At 39.0% G+C, this 19,084-nt stretch overlaps 1 protein-coding gene across 3 annotated transcripts; it reads left to right on the forward strand.

The window, feature by feature from the left end:
- Window positions 1-5,516: 5,516 nt before the first annotated feature.
- On the forward strand, window positions 5,517-9,666 carry ccnb2 (cyclin B2). Of its 3 annotated transcripts, none has more exons than XM_059323818.1 (8): window positions 5,517-5,676; window positions 5,832-5,942; window positions 6,834-7,073; window positions 7,148-7,306; window positions 7,381-7,617; window positions 8,507-8,647; window positions 9,257-9,367; window positions 9,442-9,666. In XM_059323818.1, the coding sequence occupies exons 1-8, from the start codon at window positions 5,650-5,652 to the stop codon at window positions 9,550-9,552; spliced, it is 1,137 nt and encodes a 378-aa protein (XP_059179801.1). In that variant the 5' UTR covers window positions 5,517-5,649; the 3' UTR covers window positions 9,553-9,666. The 3 variants fall into 3 exon arrangements, with proteins under 3 accessions (XP_059179801.1, XP_059179808.1, XP_059179817.1); XM_059323825.1 differs by having other exon boundaries at window positions 5,518-5,676; window positions 5,835-5,942; XM_059323834.1 differs by lacking the exons at window positions 5,517-5,676; window positions 5,832-5,942 and adding an exon at window positions 6,117-6,231.
- Window positions 9,667-19,084: the final 9,418 nt, after the last annotated feature.

A 19,084-nucleotide genomic window follows, 5' to 3' on the forward strand; every position in this document is an offset into this window, starting at 1 on the left:
CAATATTTTTATAGCGTAGTTTTATTGAAAACATTTATTGAAGTGAACATAAATACTGTATAACAGGAAAACTTTTTTTATTTTTTTATATCAAAGCTCCATGAAGTGCAAATTTAAATAAAAATAGCCTATGAAAAAAAATAGGCCCATCTTTTTCTGAAATAAATACATTTATATGAGAAAAGAATAACGAACATCACAAAAGAACTAAATATGACAAAATCTAGTCAGGGCAGCATGTACACATAAAGCAAGAAAAAAATTGGAATATCCATCCATATCACATTTAAAATTATATCAATACATTTTTTTCCACGATATATCGCCCAAGTCTGACTTAAATTAACAGAACTGTTTACTCAGTAGGAATCTAGGAAACAGATTAAATGAATCAAGTCAGCCATTCATACTGCTGATACAGATGTGGTAGTACTGGCTATGGCTTCATTCAGCAAGATAGCTTTTGATGAGCTGTGGGTTTCCTTTGGTCTTGGATCAATATTCTGCTACATAGCTGTTAATGAAATCTCTGCCACATTGAATCCAACACAGTGTTTGACTTTACAAGTCTTTCATGCTCTCACCGGCTGTGACACTGTATCAGCATTTGCTGGCAAAGGGAAAATAGACTGCCTGGGACACCTGAAAGTCATTCCCAGAGGTGAATGAACCAATCCTTGAACTCCGAGGCATGCCAAGCGAGGTCAGTGAAAGATCACGGTTACTGCTAGAGCGATTTGTGGTGCTGATATACGACTGAACCAGTGAGAGCACAAAAGTCAATGATGCCAGGAAACAACTCTTTACACAGAAGCCTAGAACCCTAGAGCACACACCCCAACCCAGGCACCACTGTCACCACTCTAAAGCCATGACAAAAGACTGGGAAATGCAGACAAATGGCAAATTATTTATTTAACAATAGTCCTGTCACGATAATGACTTTATCGACTTTTGTTCAGTATATAAAAATGGTATGATAGATTTTTTCTGGATTCAATATATTGAGTTTTTATGCTTTTTTGTGTTGTGTTTAAAGTAATGCTGCAAATGTTTGACAGGCAGCACGAATTGCCTAAAAAAACTATATTTCCCAGGCAGCCATTCCAGCTGTTTATATGTTATTTTAATAATAAAATAATATAATACATAAGGTTTATCTCAGTTGCACATTTTGTTAACAGAGCCTGAAAGTCTATTTTGTTTAGTTTTTTTGCTTGTAGTTTATTAATTTATGTTTTCTATCTAGGATGTTTTAATATTTCTTTTCCACATTTCAGTTCCAATGGTTACAATTCGAGATTTAAAAAATGAATTGCTGTGGAAAAGGATGTACTTATTATGCTCTAATATGGTTATTAAATTAAAACAACATAGATACAATGATATCAAACTTCAAATCAAATCAAACTTTATTTATATAGCGCTTTTCATACATATAAATGCAACACAAAGTGCTTTACAAAAAATAAGAATAAAAACAGACAATAAAAATGTCAAAAAACAACCCTCCCTTCCCTACATACACATCTGTATGTACACATACACAAACATGCACACACACGCACGTAGACATGCACGCACACAAACATACACTCAGACTCACACACAGCACATATTGATTGACAGTGTAATACTATCGTTTATCATGATAGTTTCTGTGAAAATATATCTTCCTAAAAAATATGTTATCGTGACAGGCCTATTCAACAAAGAATAATAAATCAATCAAAACATAAACCAAAGATACGATGAGGTGTGATTATCAGTAAATTCAGTAGTGTGGGTGAGTGTATGCATGAGTGTAGCTGTAATGTGAAAAGAAGATGCTGTGTGTCTGCAAACAAAACAACAAAGGCATAAAGGAGAGAGAGCGCCAGGCTCCAGGTGCTCCCAACTATCATCAGCGGCACTCCGCCTCCCAGGTACCTACTGCAATAGACCACAGGACATGATCAATAACGATTCAGGGGACCGTCACAGTCCTCATGCAGCACATCAAGCGTACATGCTACCAGGCAAACTGTTGGAAGCAGGCATTGGTCCTGGATCCAGAGATGCCAGAGCCATTTGACTGGGGCTGGACAAAGGACACAACTGGTTTATAAATCTCTTAATGGTCTTAGTCCAGCCCGTTTATCTGATTTACTTTTATCCTATGAACCCTGGAGGACCCTCAGGTCTTCTGGGAGCCTTTTAATAATACCAAAAGTTAGAATGAAACCCCACAGTGAGGCTTCGTTTTCTCTCTGTGGTCCTCGTCTGTGGAACAGCCTCCTGAAGACCTGAGGGCCTCAGAGACACTTCAGATGGTTAACAGCAAACTTAAGACTTATCTTTTTAATTTGGCTTTTACTTGAACCATTTTTAAATATTTTTTTACTTATTAACTTGCTATTATTTATTAGTATATATATGATATATTTATCATGCTTTACTTTTTAATTATTTATTTATTATTTTTTATATTTTTTATCTAGCTTTTTTGCTTTTTATTATTATTATTATTATTATTATTATTTACTTTTGTTTTCATTTTATTTGATCTTACCTTACTTTATTTTTTATTTATTTTATCTTATTAATTTCTAAGCTGCCTCCAGTGTTTCCTCACTGCTCCACGTTGAGATGGAGCTTCCTCAGTTTGTGCTTTGTTTATAATGGGATGGAGGGTCAGGGGTGGAGGGTTGGGCTGTGGGTGTTTGCTTGTTTCTATGTTTTATTATTATTATTATTATTATTATTATTATTATTGTTGTTATTTTTTTTTAACCTTTTTTATGTGAAGCACTTTGTGTTACATTTCTCTTGTATGAAAAGTGCTATACAAATAAAGTCTGATTGATTGATTGAACTGGGTGGCAGCCGCTTTGGACCTCACTCCCAAAGCATCCAAACCTTGCCATGAACTGATCCTCTGTCATTGTGAGAAAGGATGCACTGGATGGTGCAGCCAAAGCTGCACTTAAATGTACTAGATGCACTGTGCCTCTGTTCTGGAGACTGTTTTGATCATCATATTTGTCTTATAATTAATTTTGACCTTGATTTTAATGACTGTTCTTGGGTTCTGATGATCTCAAAAGAATCACCAAATGAATGAGTAACTTCAACTTAGTTGGAACGACAGACCGACGTGGTGGAAGAAGTATTCAGATCCTGTCCTGCAGTAAAAGTACTAATACCACACTGTGAAATTACTCCACTACAAGTTAAAGTCCTGCATTCAAAACTTCCTGAAGTACAAAAGCATCAAAATGTACTTAAAGTATCAAAAATAAAATTACTTGTTATGCAGATAGTTTTATATCTTCTAAATATATCATTAGATTAGTATTATTTATGCATTTATGTAAGAAGAATTCAAATTTTGTCAAGATAGGGCTCATTTAAACTACTTAATACACTGTTGTGTGCTTGTTTTTGCCATTTAGAGGCTCAGATTGTTATGATGAGCAGCAGGGTTTAAAGTTCTGACTTCAGGCACAGAGCACATTTAATTTAATAAAAATGTTTAATTCACTGTTCCTCCTGGACAACCGGGACTCATAAATCTTTAATATTGATTAAAACCCTGTATAATAACATTATGGAAAAGACCATACAGAGAAATAAAACATTCAGGGTTCATAAATGTGATAAAAGTTTGTAAAATGCAATATGCTTGAATTTTAATATACTCCTTTGGGGGAAAAATGCTAGATTTAAAAAAAAAAAAATCTGATACTTATTCTACAAAATATTTTAAAGAAATGTCTAATCACTTTATCATGTTTTTCATGTTAAATCTCGACCTGAAAAGTAACTAAAGCTGTCAGCTAAATATAGTGGAGTAAAAAGTACAATATTTGCCTCAAGATGTCACAAAAGTACAAAGCTACATAAATGGAAATACTCAATGTATTTCAAAATTGTACTTAAGTACAGTACTACACCACTGCAAAGTAACCAGCAGTAGGTACATTTGTTTTCTCCAACATTATTGTGACGTTTGTCAATACAAATTGAGACACAAATACAAAACGTGAAGGCGTCAAATATAGAATAATATCAATATTATTCGAGATAACATGCAAAAAATATCTGCATTTTCTCAGAGGCCAACCTGGCATGGTGAAGTCTGACAGTCCAAAACCCAAATAATATATAATTCTGACGGGATGTTCTGCATAATAACAAATACTTTTACTTTTGGTGCTGTGATGCTCAAACTTTTAGCACTTTAACTTGTAATGGAGTACTTTCAGGCTGCTGTATTTCTACTTTTACTCCAAATACTTCTTCCACCATCCTTCTTTCTTTTTTCCTCCCCAACTTTTATTAAACATCTTCACATAAACAGGCATTATCTTGTGAAACACATCTAACAATAAATCCAAGCAGCATATTTAAATAAAAGGGGGGAATAATAAAAATAAAAAAAAACATAAAATGAAATAATTAATTAAACCAACTGTAAGGGGGTTCGCTCAATATAATAATGTTTCTTAGGAATAAAAAATATTTATTTTAATTTTTTTAATGCTTTTGGAGTGCCTTTAAAATAATCTATATTTGGGTGAATAAAATGCATCCATCATCAAACTATAATAAATATATAAAATATTCATGGATGGACTGTAAACCCCCCACAATAGCTGGATGGCATAAAGTTATTTTTGATATGTTACCCATGGAATAATTAACATATAGGTCCAGATGTATGACTGATGCTTTTTATAGAATCTGGTCCCCATTCCTGACTTATATTGGTACGAGACTAACTGCCATTATGATGAAGGGCCTGCTGGATCATAAGTGAGATAATACAGTACGGATCAACACATATTGGGTTACATGAGTTATTATGTACTTGATGATGCTGCTGTGGTGGTAAGCAAAACGGGATGCTGTCTCTAAGGGGACTCCCCCCACTCTTATCTCTATGTATCATATATGGTTTCTTTTTTTAAATTTATTTTTTATTTATGTATGATATGGCCTACCCCCTGTGGTTCTTGTTGTTATGGTTGTTTTTTGTCTAAGACAACTCCAAACACAAACTTGTTTTTGTGGCTGTCTATGCTGTTTTGTGTAATTTATATTTGGCTACTCATAATGACATGCTGTATATATGCGAAGGAACAGAAACTGTACGGCTTTATTTTTTGTAACACATGACATAACCTTCCATTCATGTTTCTCCAGCTTTATATCTGTATTTATCTTTATTTTATTTTTTGTTGTTCTTGTTACTTGAAAAACTTCATAAAGATATTGAACAGAAAAAAATATTCATAACATATTTGTTTTTCAGAAAAACAAATATGTTATGAATATTTTAATATATATGTTATATATGTTAATACTATATGATGTTCAAAAACAGGTGAGGAACCTTTATAACTTTATTATTTTCCAAATTTAAAAACACCGGGCACCTTTGACCTTATTGGCCGTCAGCCAATCAGAAGCGTCCTACAGAAGCCGCAGCCAATCAGATTTGACGGAGCGCTATTTGAAAGCTGCTCGTCTTTGTGGTGTTTACCTGCAGAAGTCGGTGTTCACGGAGTCTCGTTGGTAAACCGAGCTGGTCGGAGCTGAAAACAAACAAACAAACAAACAAACAAACGTGTCTTACAGTTTGTGTCGCTGGTGCCGACGTTAAACATGTCTACTGTGGAAGTTCGGGCTGCGGTGAGTCAATCGAAGTTAGTTCGCTGTTTTAGCTGTTAGCTTCGCTAGCTAGCATCGTTCGCTAACAGCTGTTTGGACTCTTTAGTTATCTAAAATGTCACTTTCCGGCTCTTTGAAGCTTCTGAGTTTTAGTTTGGTGTGTTTTGTGTGTTCAGCAGCCCTCAGCCGCAGAGAACCCGGTGAAGATGGGTAAAAACACCGCAGGTCTGAGGAGAGTTGCTCTCAGAGAGGTGACCAACTTTACTGCAGCAGCGGTCAACACCAAGGTAGCAGCAAACATTACAGTCTGGGCCAGTAGCTGCTCCACATGTGGTCCGGTACCTCCAGTAACCGTGTTTTACCTGTAATTAAGCCTCGTGTGAATCAGATAATTACCTGAAACACCTGGACCGACACGCGCTGCACCTGTTCACAGAAACATGAGGCTGCAGCACATTAATGCTTCTCATTTTACATTCACGTGTGTAATGTTTGAACAATCCTCTGTTCATTTAGCATGAACTTGAAGAAGATGCATTATACAATAACATTCATTTAAATTGTTTTTATTGAAAGGTAAATGTCATTCCTTCATGTGGTTAAAACTCCAAAACTAAACTTTCAACTTCTGCAAATGTGATTAACTTCTACATTTAGATTTTTTTTTCAGTTGGTGTCATTAACTGAGTGAGTTCTCTCCAATTTAAGAAACTGTTGTTAAATCTACAATTTTAATTTATTCAACTGGATCCAGCTGTACAGCCCAAAACTCAAATACAAGAGATGCAAACATTTGAACTATTTGATCAGTTAATAGATTAATTATATTTTTTTGTCAAACTTAAATGGCAGAAAATGCTGTTTTTAATCAATCAAATCTGGAAATTTTCCATTTATGTCAAACAGAATAACTTTAGGTTTTGAACTGAGATGGCTTTTAAGGGACAAGACATGGATGAAAATTTTTCACTTTACATTTTATTAACCAATTGAGAAAATAATTGGCAGATAATAAATGACACTTTAGTTGCAGCCCTACATGTCAAATGTTTCAATGTTAACATTTCAGCGCCTCTTCTCAAAATGCAGTTGAACATGTGTTATTTGATCAAATCCAGCTATTCTCTACAGCCTAAAACTCAACATTCTGAATTAAGTGCATGAACTTTTCTCCTCAGAGGACTGGAGCAGCCAAAGCCTCTGCTGCGGTGCAGCCAGTGGTCCTGGCACCTGCAGAGCCGCTCCCCACAGTGTCCGAGGCGTCAGCCGACGTGTCCATGAAGGAGGAGGACGAGCTGTGCCAGGCGTTCTCTGAGGCGCTGCTCACCGTGCAGGATGTGGACGAGGAGGACTCGGACCTGCCGCAGCTCTGCTCTCAATACGTCAAAGATATCTACAATTATTTACACGTCCTGGAGGTAATTTATTCTCCATCAGCTGAATTCTCTGCTCTCTCTCTGCAGCATTAATGTTCATCACTGTCTGTTTGCAGGTGCAGCAGGCTGTGCGACCTAACTACATGCAGGGTTATGAGATCACAGGACGCATGCGGGCCCTGCTGGTGAACTGGCTGGTCCAGGTTCACTCCAGGTTCCAGCTGCTGCAGGAGACTCTGTACCTCACTGTGGCCGTCCTGGATCGTTTCCTGCAGGTAAGGAGCGTCTCTGTTTTCCTCTTTGTGTCTGTGTGAGCGATGTAAGAACGCCTCTCTCCACTGTGCTGCAGGTCCAACAAGTCTCTCGCAGGAAGCTGCAGCTAGTCGGCGTCACAGCCATGCTGGTGGCGTGTAAATACGAGGAGATGTACGCCCCGGAGGTTGGAGACTTCGCCTACATCACGGACAACGCCTTCACAAAGTCTCAGATTCTGGAGATGGAGCAGCTGGTTCTCAAGAAGCTCAAGTTTGAGCTGGGACGTCCTCTTCCACTGCACTTCCTCAGACGGGCCTCCAAGGTGGCTGAGGTGAGTGTTTACAACAGTTCTACAGAGTTTTCACTATTGTCAAGCTTCGTTCATCACCTCAGCAGAATAAATGTAAAATCAAACACCTCTCCAGATGGGTTCACTCTGCAATAATTTAACTTTTGATCAGAATGAGCACATGAACAATTTGTAGACCTGCTATAGAAGCATAACTTTGATTAGATTTTGCACTTTTTCTTTTGAACACTAAAGATTCTGCCGTTCATAAAAATCGACAAATGATTGGCTTTAAACCCTGACAAAGTGTTGAGAGTTGACTTTGTTTTTAGGAACAAAGTCGTGGCACCCCAGTATCTGTTTAAGTGTTTCAGTTTAACCTGGTTAAACTACAGGTTTTCATTCCAATATTAAACATTGCAGAGCAGCCAACAAAACGTGTTTAAATTTCAACATGTGAAATTAACAGACTAATTCTGACCACATTGATCATCTCTTAAATAAAACGGCACGTTTGTCTTCTGGCAGATCAGCAGCCAATTCTTGCTACAGGTATTTTAGACTAAATCCCTTTTGGTTTAAACAGAAGTTGGCTGAGCATTAATTTCCCTGCTTGTTGTTGCTTCTCATAAAGCATTAGAGCTGTGCAGAATCAAGTTTAATCTTTGCAATTTTATTTGCCAGTTTGTTGAATACCAGCTGAGCAGTAACAGAGTTAGAGTGGCTTTCTCTTTGACTAAAGTCATGGTGTAAAATGTTTATGCTGGGAGAAGCCATGTCGGTTCTTTCTTTTAGGTTTCTACTTATTACCCGATTATGATCAATAAATGAAGGAAACTGCTTAAAGCTGGGATTTATTTGCAGGATTGGTCAGATTGTGTACACAAGTATTTGAGGATTTTTCCATCAGAGTTGTGGATGTTTGTCTCAGTCTGACGTAGAGCGACACACGCTGGCCAAGTACCTGATGGAGCTGACCCTCCTTGACTACGACATGGTTCACTATCGACCCTCTGAGATCGCCGCAGCGTCGCTGTGTCTCTCCCAGCTACTGCTGGAAGGGCTGCCCTGGGTGAGTCTGCTGGCATGAAGGAATTCATATGTTCTAGGGGTGCGCCGATCGATCTGTGCTGATTTCCTTAATTTTGCGGGATCGGCGATCAGCCGATTCTTTTGCGTCAAACCGATCTTATCTAGAGATCTAATCTACCTCCGCAAAGGTCTGAAAGTTAGTCTGCACGTACACGTACTTCTGCACGACAACTAATCATGTTGTCGGTGTGGAACTTTTACATTGTTGAAGGAGAGCAAAGGATAGCCATTTGCTGCAGCATTTGTTCTTGATGCAGTATGACGATACCAAAAACTCAGGACACTTTATTTACGGTTGCAGTCCTTTAAATGTCTCCTGTAAATTATTGCTATTTTAAGTTCAATATTTTATCAACTACCTCAGACATTGTAATTTCCTTTATTTGTTAAAGAAAAATACTATTTTTCAATAAAATCAAATTGAAACATTGAAGGTGTATGCTGGGAGTTATAAAAAATAAATATAAAAATCTATCGGCCAGAATCGGCAGATTAGGCTTTTTAAAAATCGGCGATCGGCCAGAAAATTGCAATTGGTGCATCCCTAGTATGTTCAGTCTGTTTCTTTTTATTTTTTTTCTGGTCTCAGTCTCCCACACAGCAGCACTATTCCACATACGACGCGGCCCACCTGAGGCCGATCATGCAGCACCTCGCCAAAAATGTTGTGATGGTGAACGAGGGGAAGTCGAAATTCCAGGTGAGCTGAACGACAAAACTCTGACTTGTGGTTTTTGAGTTGCATGAAGCTTAAAACCCTTTGTCCCCCTGCAGGCGGTGAAGACCAAGTACTCCAGCAGTAAGGTGATGAAGATCAGCCTCGTCCCTCAGCTGAAGTCGTCAATCATTAAGACGATGTCGTCCTCTCTGACGGACAACCCCTGAGGACAACTTTGACTTTTTACAAGTGGACATTTGACATGCACTTTATTTTTAGCTGGATCACAATCTGTGGAGAAACTCTGTTTTAATAAAATGTTTTTATAATTTTTCATCAAAGCTTTGTGGTTTGTTCAGAGATTCAGGCTCTAATGTGTTTTATTTAATCGATACATCCTATTTGACCCTGAGCTGCCTGTTTCAGGAGGAATTAACTGAACTTTCTGAATTAAACTTTTTCACTTCTTGGGAGTGGACGCTATTGAAACTGGACTTTAAGGGAAAAAAAACCTATGGAGCTTTATACTGACTACAAATGTGTTCTGCCTCCCTAATGGATATTTTCTGACTGAATTTTTACTGTATTTCAAATTTGCAGTCATGCAGGATGTGCTGAAAAATTTCATGGCATGGTTTCTTAGAACTACTCCGTTCAGCAAGTTTAGCTTTCCATGTTTGCTTACAATGTGCCAAAAATTCTGCAGCATCAGTGACTTTGGGATCTGAATGACTTGCTCGTCAAAGTGAGTGGTTTTGGTACAGCAGATTAGCTCCCCTATTAGAGCAAATTGTGCACTTTCTGAGAAAAGCATGACATTTGTAGAATAGTTGGTATATGCCATAATGTTTGTTTTGAGATGTGGAGGGAAGTCAGGTTTGACCCATGAGGGGTCAAGTCAAAGATGTCTGCCAGTCCACTGGGTCCATTATTCAAACGCACTAAAAATGCTTCATGTGCTCACAAACCCCTCTGCTGGTCAAAACCTTGTCATTTCAACTATTTGTGATGGCCTCTTGGCTGTCTGCAACAGTGTCGGCATGGGAATAATCACTGCCAAGGATTTGATTTTGTGTAGTTCATTCAAATCTGTTTTTTGATGTGTGGGTAATGGTAAGAGTCTGTTAATAGGACATGAGATTTTTTTTATTTTTATCCCAAGATTTTGAAACCCATTTTTATTTATCACCCAGTTTGTCCCATTTTATAATCCTGGGCGCTACCTCGACGGAGAGCCCTGAACTTGCCACATGCTTCCTCCCGCAGGGTGGCATGCGGAGTTAGCAGGCCGCTTCTTGATTCCCCGTAGCGCATGGGAGGATCACGTTATTCCCACCGGTTCCTCTCCCCCCAATAGGCGCGAGCAGGATCAATGCATGTTTTTGTGAGAACATCAAGAACATTTAAACAGTATGTAGAAAGAGTGTTTGTGCCATACATCTCTGCTCAACTCGAGATAAGCAGCCGCACTGACCTTGTCTGGGATTAGGCGGGCTGAGGCAGCAACCTCCGGGTCTGAGCAGGGAGGCAAACCAAGAAGTACCCTAAGCTGCATTCAACCGAAAAATTCCAGCAGGGGGCGCGGACGGCGGCTGCAAAAGCATTTGGGTCCATTCATTTCAGTACAAAATGAGAAAACTTCTCGCTTGATTTATTAACTCAGATTTTTTGTTAGGACAATTGCCCCATTTAGAAGAAAATAGAAGATAAAGGACATGATTTGGGGCGTGGCTACCTTTGAATGACAGGTTGCTAACAAGGCGAGCCGTCATCAGGAGAGAAGCAGAACAATGCGTATCCACGGCAACGTGTCAAAGTTATATTTAACGTTCTATGGATATAAAAAAAAAGATGTTCACTGGTTTGGTGTCATAACTTTGACCCTTTCACTGTATTTTCACTTAATGACAGTTTATTTGAACGTTTTGTTCAGTAAAAATGTCTTGTTCAGCGTTTGGTTGGACTAACAGACACTCCAAGGAGTCCCTGCTCATTTTTCTCAGGTAAGTAACGTACATTTTTTTTTTGGGCCAAAACTAACATCCCAGTTAATGCTCCAGTTAATGCTAACATGAATTAGCAGCAGCTTCTCTCAGTCAGGTTGAGGTGTAGAGAGGCTGTAGTCAGTGATCAGATCCCTCTCGCTCCTCCACAGTCCAGATATGGTCTGCTCCCTGTATCGGAAACAAGATGGCGACGAGTGTAACGCTGAAGTCGATGCCGCAAACGGGCCACAAACCAACCGGTGACGTCACGGTCACTACGTCCATTATTCATACAGTCTATGTCTGGGATGTATACTTACTTGCCAGCCTGAAAGCCTCAACCAGACAGAAGCGGGGTAAGGGCTGCAGGAAAGGGAGGCTCCTCCTACTGTTAGCCCAAAGAACTGGAAGGACTTTCTTTGATGTGATGAGAACAAAACCAAATTGTTTGCTTTCTGTTCAGCTTCCTCTTGCAGAGGGCAAGGACCTGGATGCAACAGATGGAAGTGGAGTTCTCTAGAAGAGGCTGACACTCGTCTACTTCTGCATGAGGCAGATGCTGTGTGAAAGGGGTGTAAGGCTGTTCTGAGCATCTGAACAACAGTGTGCCAAGTGAAACAAATCAGAACAAATCTGCTCTTTAGCCTCATAAAGAAGCTTTTCAAAAATCTCAACAGGGCTCAATAACAGTTTTACCACAACCAAGCTTTAGCCAACTTACAGGATAAATTAAACATAGCTTAGCACTTTTACCTCACAGTCAGAGGGTCACAGGTTTGAATCCGTCTTGCAGCTCTTCTGTGTGGAGTTTGCATGTTGCATGTCAGCGTGGCTTCTCTCTGAGCCCTCTGACTTTAAAGTGCCTGTAGGAGTGAATGAGAGCGTGAATGGTTGTCTGTCTCCATGTGTCAGCTCTGAGAGAGCCTGGAGACCTGTCCAGGTGTGCCCCGCCTCTGCAACCTGAGTTCAGATAACCGGTCAAGGAGAATGGATTGATCGAATCCTTTCAGATAATGTAAGTGCACAACACAACAAAATATATTTCATATGTGTCGTCATTCTGCTGTTGAAAAGTTACATATTTAACATTTCAGTGGAGCATCACTCACCTGATCCTGTTTTTCATATAAAGTAGACAAGAGAACTTTTCCTCCCAGCCTCCTGAACCTCCTGCTAGGTGAAACTGATGGCAGTAACCTTCAGTGTTTATTTGCCAAGACCCAAATTGGAGTCAGGTGTTAATAATTTGATGATGGTTTCTACCTCCCAACCAGCCGCAGGGATGATCTGCTGGGGATTAAATGATGGAGGACAGAATGCACTACCAGGTTTACCTGAAAGCAACATAACTTTGATAGATAGACACTTGATTTTATTTAACTCAGATTATTAAAACCTGTAGCTTCAGCCAAACTAAAGAAACATGTTTTTATACTGAAAGAAGTCGATTTGTTACCATCACTACATTACATTACATTACATAAAAAAACTTCTGGCTACATTCGGATGAAATTTGGTGAAAGGATGAAGCACGGGCAGAGGAAGAACCCACTAAATTTTGGAGTGTATGTGAGCAAACAAGCAGATCTCTCAGCAGATTTCTCACATCATGAAATGGGGCATTTGGCCTTGCCGGAGGTCTGTGAAAGGCTGAGTGCCCTTTTAGCTTTTTTTCCAAGAATGAATTTATTTCGAGTCAGTGGTTCTCAGTTGGTTAATGGTGGATTTATAAATGTGACATTTGGTGCCCAGCAGGGGGGAGTCAGCCCCTGCCTACACACACACACACACACACACACACACACACACACACACACACGTACAGTATAGACAGTATAGGAATGTGAGGACAGTAGAGTCTGGCAGATGGACAGTGTGGGCTCCTGGAAATCAGCCAGACCTCAAACACAGAAAGCAATCTGGGAGCGAGTTCCCAAAACAACACACACACACACAGAGTGGGGGGAGCTGAGCAGATAATCACAGTCATCAGTCAGAGAGCTGGAGTTGGTCCACAGAGTGAGTCTGGGCAGGTCAGGATGCCAGCCTCAAATTCCTCTGAGGATGATGTTTGTGTGTGTGTGTGTGTGTGTGTGTGTGTGAGTGTGTGTGTGTGTGTGTGTGTGTGTGTGTGTGTACTGTCCAGCTGGTGGGAACCTGGAGGAGAGCTGAACTGAGCTGCTGCTGGCTGAAAGTAATTAATGAGCTCTTTTGAGTCACTGGCAGGCTGACTGTAGCAGCAAACTGCTTTTATTTTTATTTACCTTTTAACAGAGCGATGAACTGGTCACACACAAGTCGAGATATAATGATTTAATCAGAGCAGCAACCTGAACTGAGTGACAGGTCTTTTAATCCACAGGTGAAATCTGCAGAACATCGATATCATTAAAGAAAAAAGTACACATGAAGGACTGCAAGGAGTTTTTAATGCATTATAAAACAGACTCAATTTAATTTACCCAAGCATTACACCAAATAACCTGTGATGTGTGTGTGTGTGTGTGCCCGTGTATTTCATTCTCACACTGTCATGAATCAGGACGACAGCTTTCTGTCGACCCTGACCTCAGCTGGAGTCATTTCTTCCTGTCATCTCCTGAAGACTTCATGGGGCTCTGCTCCTCCTCCCTCTCTTTCTCTCTCCCACTTCACCTCTCTGTCTCTTTATTGCTCCAATCTGACAAAGTCTCCTTTGTCTTTGTGGTCGTTGCTGCTTGTTAACTCATCGTGAGACAATCTACTGATTTGTTTTTCCTCTCATTCTGCTGAAAGTCTCTTTAAAACCACTCACTATTGTAGATCTGTTAGGATTATGTCCAGCCACTCTGGGAGGAAATTATCTCCACTCACTGTTCATCACAAGATGATGTCTTGATGTAGTTAATTAATTATTATTTGTTAGTATAAATCATCTTATTTCATCTTTATTTGCTAGCTTATCAGTGCACCAAGCTTTCCACTTGTTTTATGATCATTTTCAGTTGCTGTAGATACAAAGAAAAGTCCAAATATCTCTCAGTAGTTTTTAAGTTTGGCTGTAGTGGAAAGGTTGATGCATTAATAAAAGCAAAATGTGATAAAAAATAATGGCGTAAACTGAAGCCTGTGACTTAAACCTCCACTTAAGAGATGAAAAACAGAAGCAGATGAAATAATCAGATGAGTGTGAAGCGATGAAGAGACTAATATTCTTAGAAACAAACGTAAATGTCATTTTTACATAATATTTCCTAAAGATTTTAAAATTAATTTTAGGTTTGACAAGCGCTGTTATAATTTCATAATCTATTTTTCTGCAAAGGTTAAATGATAAGTGCCACCAAGTGTTTAATCTCAGTGACCCAGCTCCTAAAATTTACCTCACAGCAGTGGATGGAAACGCACAGTAATTTGCATTTTATTTTGTAGTTTTTTTGGAATTTCTGTTAAATGTTGCATGACATTTAGTTGTCGGCTAAACTTTGGCTACATTAGTATGAATGGAAAGTATAGTAATAAAAAAACATAATGTGTCTGAATTAAAATACTTTAACCTAAACATTAAATGATGCCACATTCATGTCATTTCCCACTCAAACATTAACCTGTACAATCAGAATGTTTCAAATGTGATATAATCACATAGAAATACAAAACAATTTTAATAACTAAATATTTCACTACTGTATTTCTTTTAGTAATAGCTGTTCAATCTTTTTGCTTTCTGTAATTGTCTTTTTATAGTAAAGACCCTTGTCAAGGAAATCATGATTTTGTTTCTCAGCAGTTTTTTTTTCATCATATTTTAAAGATAGTGCTATTTGTGCTGCATTCACTCAGTGTCAAAACAATCCGAAAAACAATTCCTGGCTGGGAACATTTCTGTGAACACCTCCTTAACCCTTTATATGGCAAAGAACCATATTTGGTAACTTCAGTGGACATCCAAAATGGGGTTCCAATGCCTCTCAGTGAGGTCGTAGAACCACAAAGATTTCTCCCAAACACAGATAGTGACACCATGGCACCTGACCAATCAGTGTAATAATAATAATAATAATAATAATAATGACTCAATTGACCTTCATTTGTTACAAAAGTAAAAGTCTTGTCATATCCTCCAATAACACTTTAGGGTTGAAATTTTCAATGACCACATTGCAAAAAAGGTGTGTCTAAAACAAGATAAAAACACTAAATCTGAGGGAAATGATCTTGCTACATGGACAGATAATTTCACTTAAATTAAGATTGTTAAATCTAAAAATAAGCATGTTGAATGCTTAAAATGAGAAATTAACTCTTAAAACAAGATATTTTATCTTAATTATATATTAAGTTCTTTTATCTTGGTAAGGAACAAATAATTTGCAGTGCAAGTATTTCGATGAGTGCCCTATTAAGGGTTAAATCAGAACATTACCACAGTGAGAGAGGACATTCCTTTAGCTGCAGTTTGGGCTCTCTGAGGGCTTTCTAGTTTTTATTTTTATTCGGTTGACACTGTTCTTCTTCGTCTTGAGTTTCTGTCACAGAAGCTGCTCAAAGTTTGTTTTCTGCCCCAGAGTTTAATAACTTTGAGTGACAGAGTACCAGAGGTATCAGAGGTGTTGTAAAAGCTTGCAGATTAACTTTAACTAAATTACTAAACCACATAATTTCCTGTTTTCTTTCTTTCTTGTTTCTTTTTCATTTGCTTGCAGTAAAGTGTTCCAGTGTCTTTGTTCTTTTACTGTTTGCAGTGAGCAGCGTCCCTGCCTCTCACTGGCCTGACGCTGTGTTTTCACCACATGTTTTGCTCATGTTTATGTGTGAGTCCTGCTCTAATGCCACCCAGACCCTCCGAGGAAAACTGTGAGCTGCGACCCAAAATATGCCTCCAGATTGTATTTCTGCAGGTGGTTGTAATACTGATTAAAGAGGAGATAGAAATGTGTTTTGAGCACTTTGTCCCGTTTCCATTTAAAGGCTGGGCAGGTTTCAAAGTGCTGGCATGGAATGAAAGTCAGGGAGCGGCTGGCACTTTGTGACCGACTACATGTTTATTCACACAGAATAAAAGACTCACAGTGGAGCTGCACCACTCTGTTTCTCTCTTTCTGCAAGAGAAATAAAACATACAGTGAAGTCATTTAATACTCTGTCACTCTGGAGCTCTTCTGGTATCAATTGTGTGTCTTTCTGTGTTTGAGTGTGAGAGAGAATAAATGTGTTATTCCATTTTAAGACTTAAATACATACATAGAGCGAAACAAAAATACAACTTGTACAATACAGTCATGGAAAAAAATTATTAGACCACCCCTGTTTTCTCCTTGCTTTCTTGTTAATCAAATGCCTGGTACAACTAAAGGTACATTTGTTTGGACAAATATAATGATAACAACAAAAATAGCTGATAAGAGTTTAATTTAAGAGCTGATATCTAGACATTTTTCATGGTTTTCTTCATGTTTTTGGTTATTATCAAGAAAACCATGGAAATTGTCAAGATATCAGCTCTTAAATTAAACTCTTATCAGCTATTTTTGATGTTATTATTATATTTGCCCAAACAAATGGACCTTTAGTTGTGCCAGGTTTTAAAATGAACAATACATGAAGAAAACAATAGTCTAATATTTTTCTCCATGACTGTATAAGCAGGGTATTCCAGTCGTCCCTTTATCTTCTCTCCAGTGTGTTGTGGGTCTTCCAGAGCCTCTTATCAGTTGGACGTGGAGGAGACCTGAACCACCTCAGCTGGCTCCCTTCAGTGTTCTCCTCCGAGCTCCCTCCGGATGTCTGAGTTTCTCACCCTGTCTCTCTTTGAGACACCCTGCAGAGGAAACTTAATTTCAGCCGCTTGTTTCCACTATCTCATTCTCATTTCGGTCACTACCTAAAGCTCAGGACCAGAGGTGAGGGTTGGAACGTAGATGGACAGATAAATGGAGAGCTTTGTCTTACAGCTGTCCCTCTCAAGCTCCATTCTACCCTCAACTCGTGAACAAGACCCAGCCATACTGGAACTCCTTCGTCCTTCTTGTTTCTAAAAATCAGTGAAAAACAAAGTTGTGAATCCACCCTTCTCCAGTCACCTGTCCTCCCTCATGTCCCATCCTCTGCAGCACACAACACACACAGCGTCAGGCCAGTGAGAGGCAGGGACGCTGCTCACTGCAAACAGTAAAAGAACAAAGACACAAGAACACTTTACTGCAAGCAAATGAAAAAGAAACGAAAGAAAGAAAAAAGGAAATTATGTGGTTTAGTAATTTAGTTAGAGTTAATCTGCAAGCTTTTACAACACCTCTGATACCTCTGGTACTCTGTCATTCAAAGTTATTAAACTCTGGGGCAGAAAACAAACTTTGAGCAGCTACTATGACAGAAACTCAAGACAAAGAAGAACAATGTCAACCAAACCAAACATTATGAATCCAGAGGGAAAAGATAATCTCTGCCAGTAACAAATAAAACTAGAAAGCCTTCAGAGAGCCCAGACTGCAGCTAAAGGAATGTCCTCTCTCACTGTGTTAACGTTCCGATTTAAGGAGCTGTTCACTGGATTTTTCCCAGCCAGGAATTGTTTTTCAGATTGGTTTGACACCACATGAATGCAGCACGAATGCCGTATCTTGCAATGTCACAATTTTTTTTTTCTGTTTCTCGTGATCAAAGTGAAGCAAGCAAGCAGCAACCTCCAGGACTGAAAATTTAAGCTGAAATGAAAGCAGCAAAAACTTTGGTTCCTCACAGACCCCCACCTTAAAATATCACACTAACGTTAGAAACAAACATGTTCACAGCCTGCTGTAAAAAAAACATTTTGGTCTCCATAGCTAATTTCCCTATTCCTGACATCTGTATGATTATATAACTCACCCGGTCAAATTACATAAGGCTTAAAGTTAAAACAAAGAGTCCAGCGACAGCCAATGTGCTTCTGAAAAAAATAAAGACATGTAATGGTGTGACAACGCTGTGGACAAGAAATGGTTAGAGTTAGAGAAAGATCACTTCTTCTGACTTAAGAGAAATCAGATCAATGGAATGTCGAAACACTAGCATACCACTGTGGGATCATAAAGAGTTTTTCGGACTGAAGGGAACTTTTTCATAGTTCTAAGAACCCTATTTTATTGTGTCCAGATCACAATATCTTTGAGGGACTTGTTTGCTCCTGTTTTAGAGTAGAAACTCTCCCAGCAGAAGAGGAATGCATGACATAAGTGCATATTGATTGGTCGAACACAGCCAATGGAGAGCTGTTAACTGGCATTTTTAACAAACTGTTAGCCGTATAAACAACAGAAACAAAACACAAACTACAGCTTTTAACGAAAAAAATGGAGGAAAACGCGAACAAAAGGCGTGTTTCCACTGAGTATTTTTTTGAAAGCGGAGTGTTTTGGCCCCGCCCACTAGTTAGTTCCCCTCTGTCTTTGTTCCCATACAGGTACTTTTGTAGCGGCTGACCAACGGAGTCCGAATGTGACAACAGACTGACACAGCAAGCAGTGTTGCCAACTTAGCGACTTTGTCTCTATATTTAGCGACTATTCAGACCCCTCTAGAGACTCTTTTTTTTAAAAAAGCGACTAGCAACAAATCTAGAGACTTTTTCTGGTGTTTTCTGGTGGTGGAGACTTTTGGAGACTCGTTCCTACTCTTCTTAACTAGAAGCAACGTCCCAAAGCACTCACAAGTGGCCTAGTCCTCCTGCAGCAGTCTCTCCCAGCTGCAGTCAGAGCAGGAGATGTTAACCCCTCAGCATCAAGTCTGCACCGGTCTGCAAATGAATCACGCA

The sequence above is a fragment of the Centropristis striata genome, chromosome 2, assembly GCF_030273125.1.
Source record: "Centropristis striata isolate RG_2023a ecotype Rhode Island chromosome 2, C.striata_1.0, whole genome shotgun sequence".
Lineage (NCBI taxonomy): Eukaryota > Metazoa > Chordata > Actinopteri > Perciformes > Serranidae > Centropristis > Centropristis striata.

Excerpts from the sequence above, each read along its gene's own strand:
- ccnb2 (XM_059323818.1), top strand. The coding sequence starts at position 5,650 with ATGTCTACTGTGGAAGTTCGGGCTGCG. Across the intron at positions 5,677-5,831 it reads CTGTGGAAGTTCGGGCTGCG|CAGCCCTCAGCCGCAGAGAA; the intron begins GTGAGTCAATCG and ends TTGTGTGTTCAG. Across the intron at positions 8,648-9,256 it reads TGCTGGAAGGGCTGCCCTGG|TCTCCCACACAGCAGCACTA; the intron begins GTGAGTCTGCTG and ends TTCTGGTCTCAG.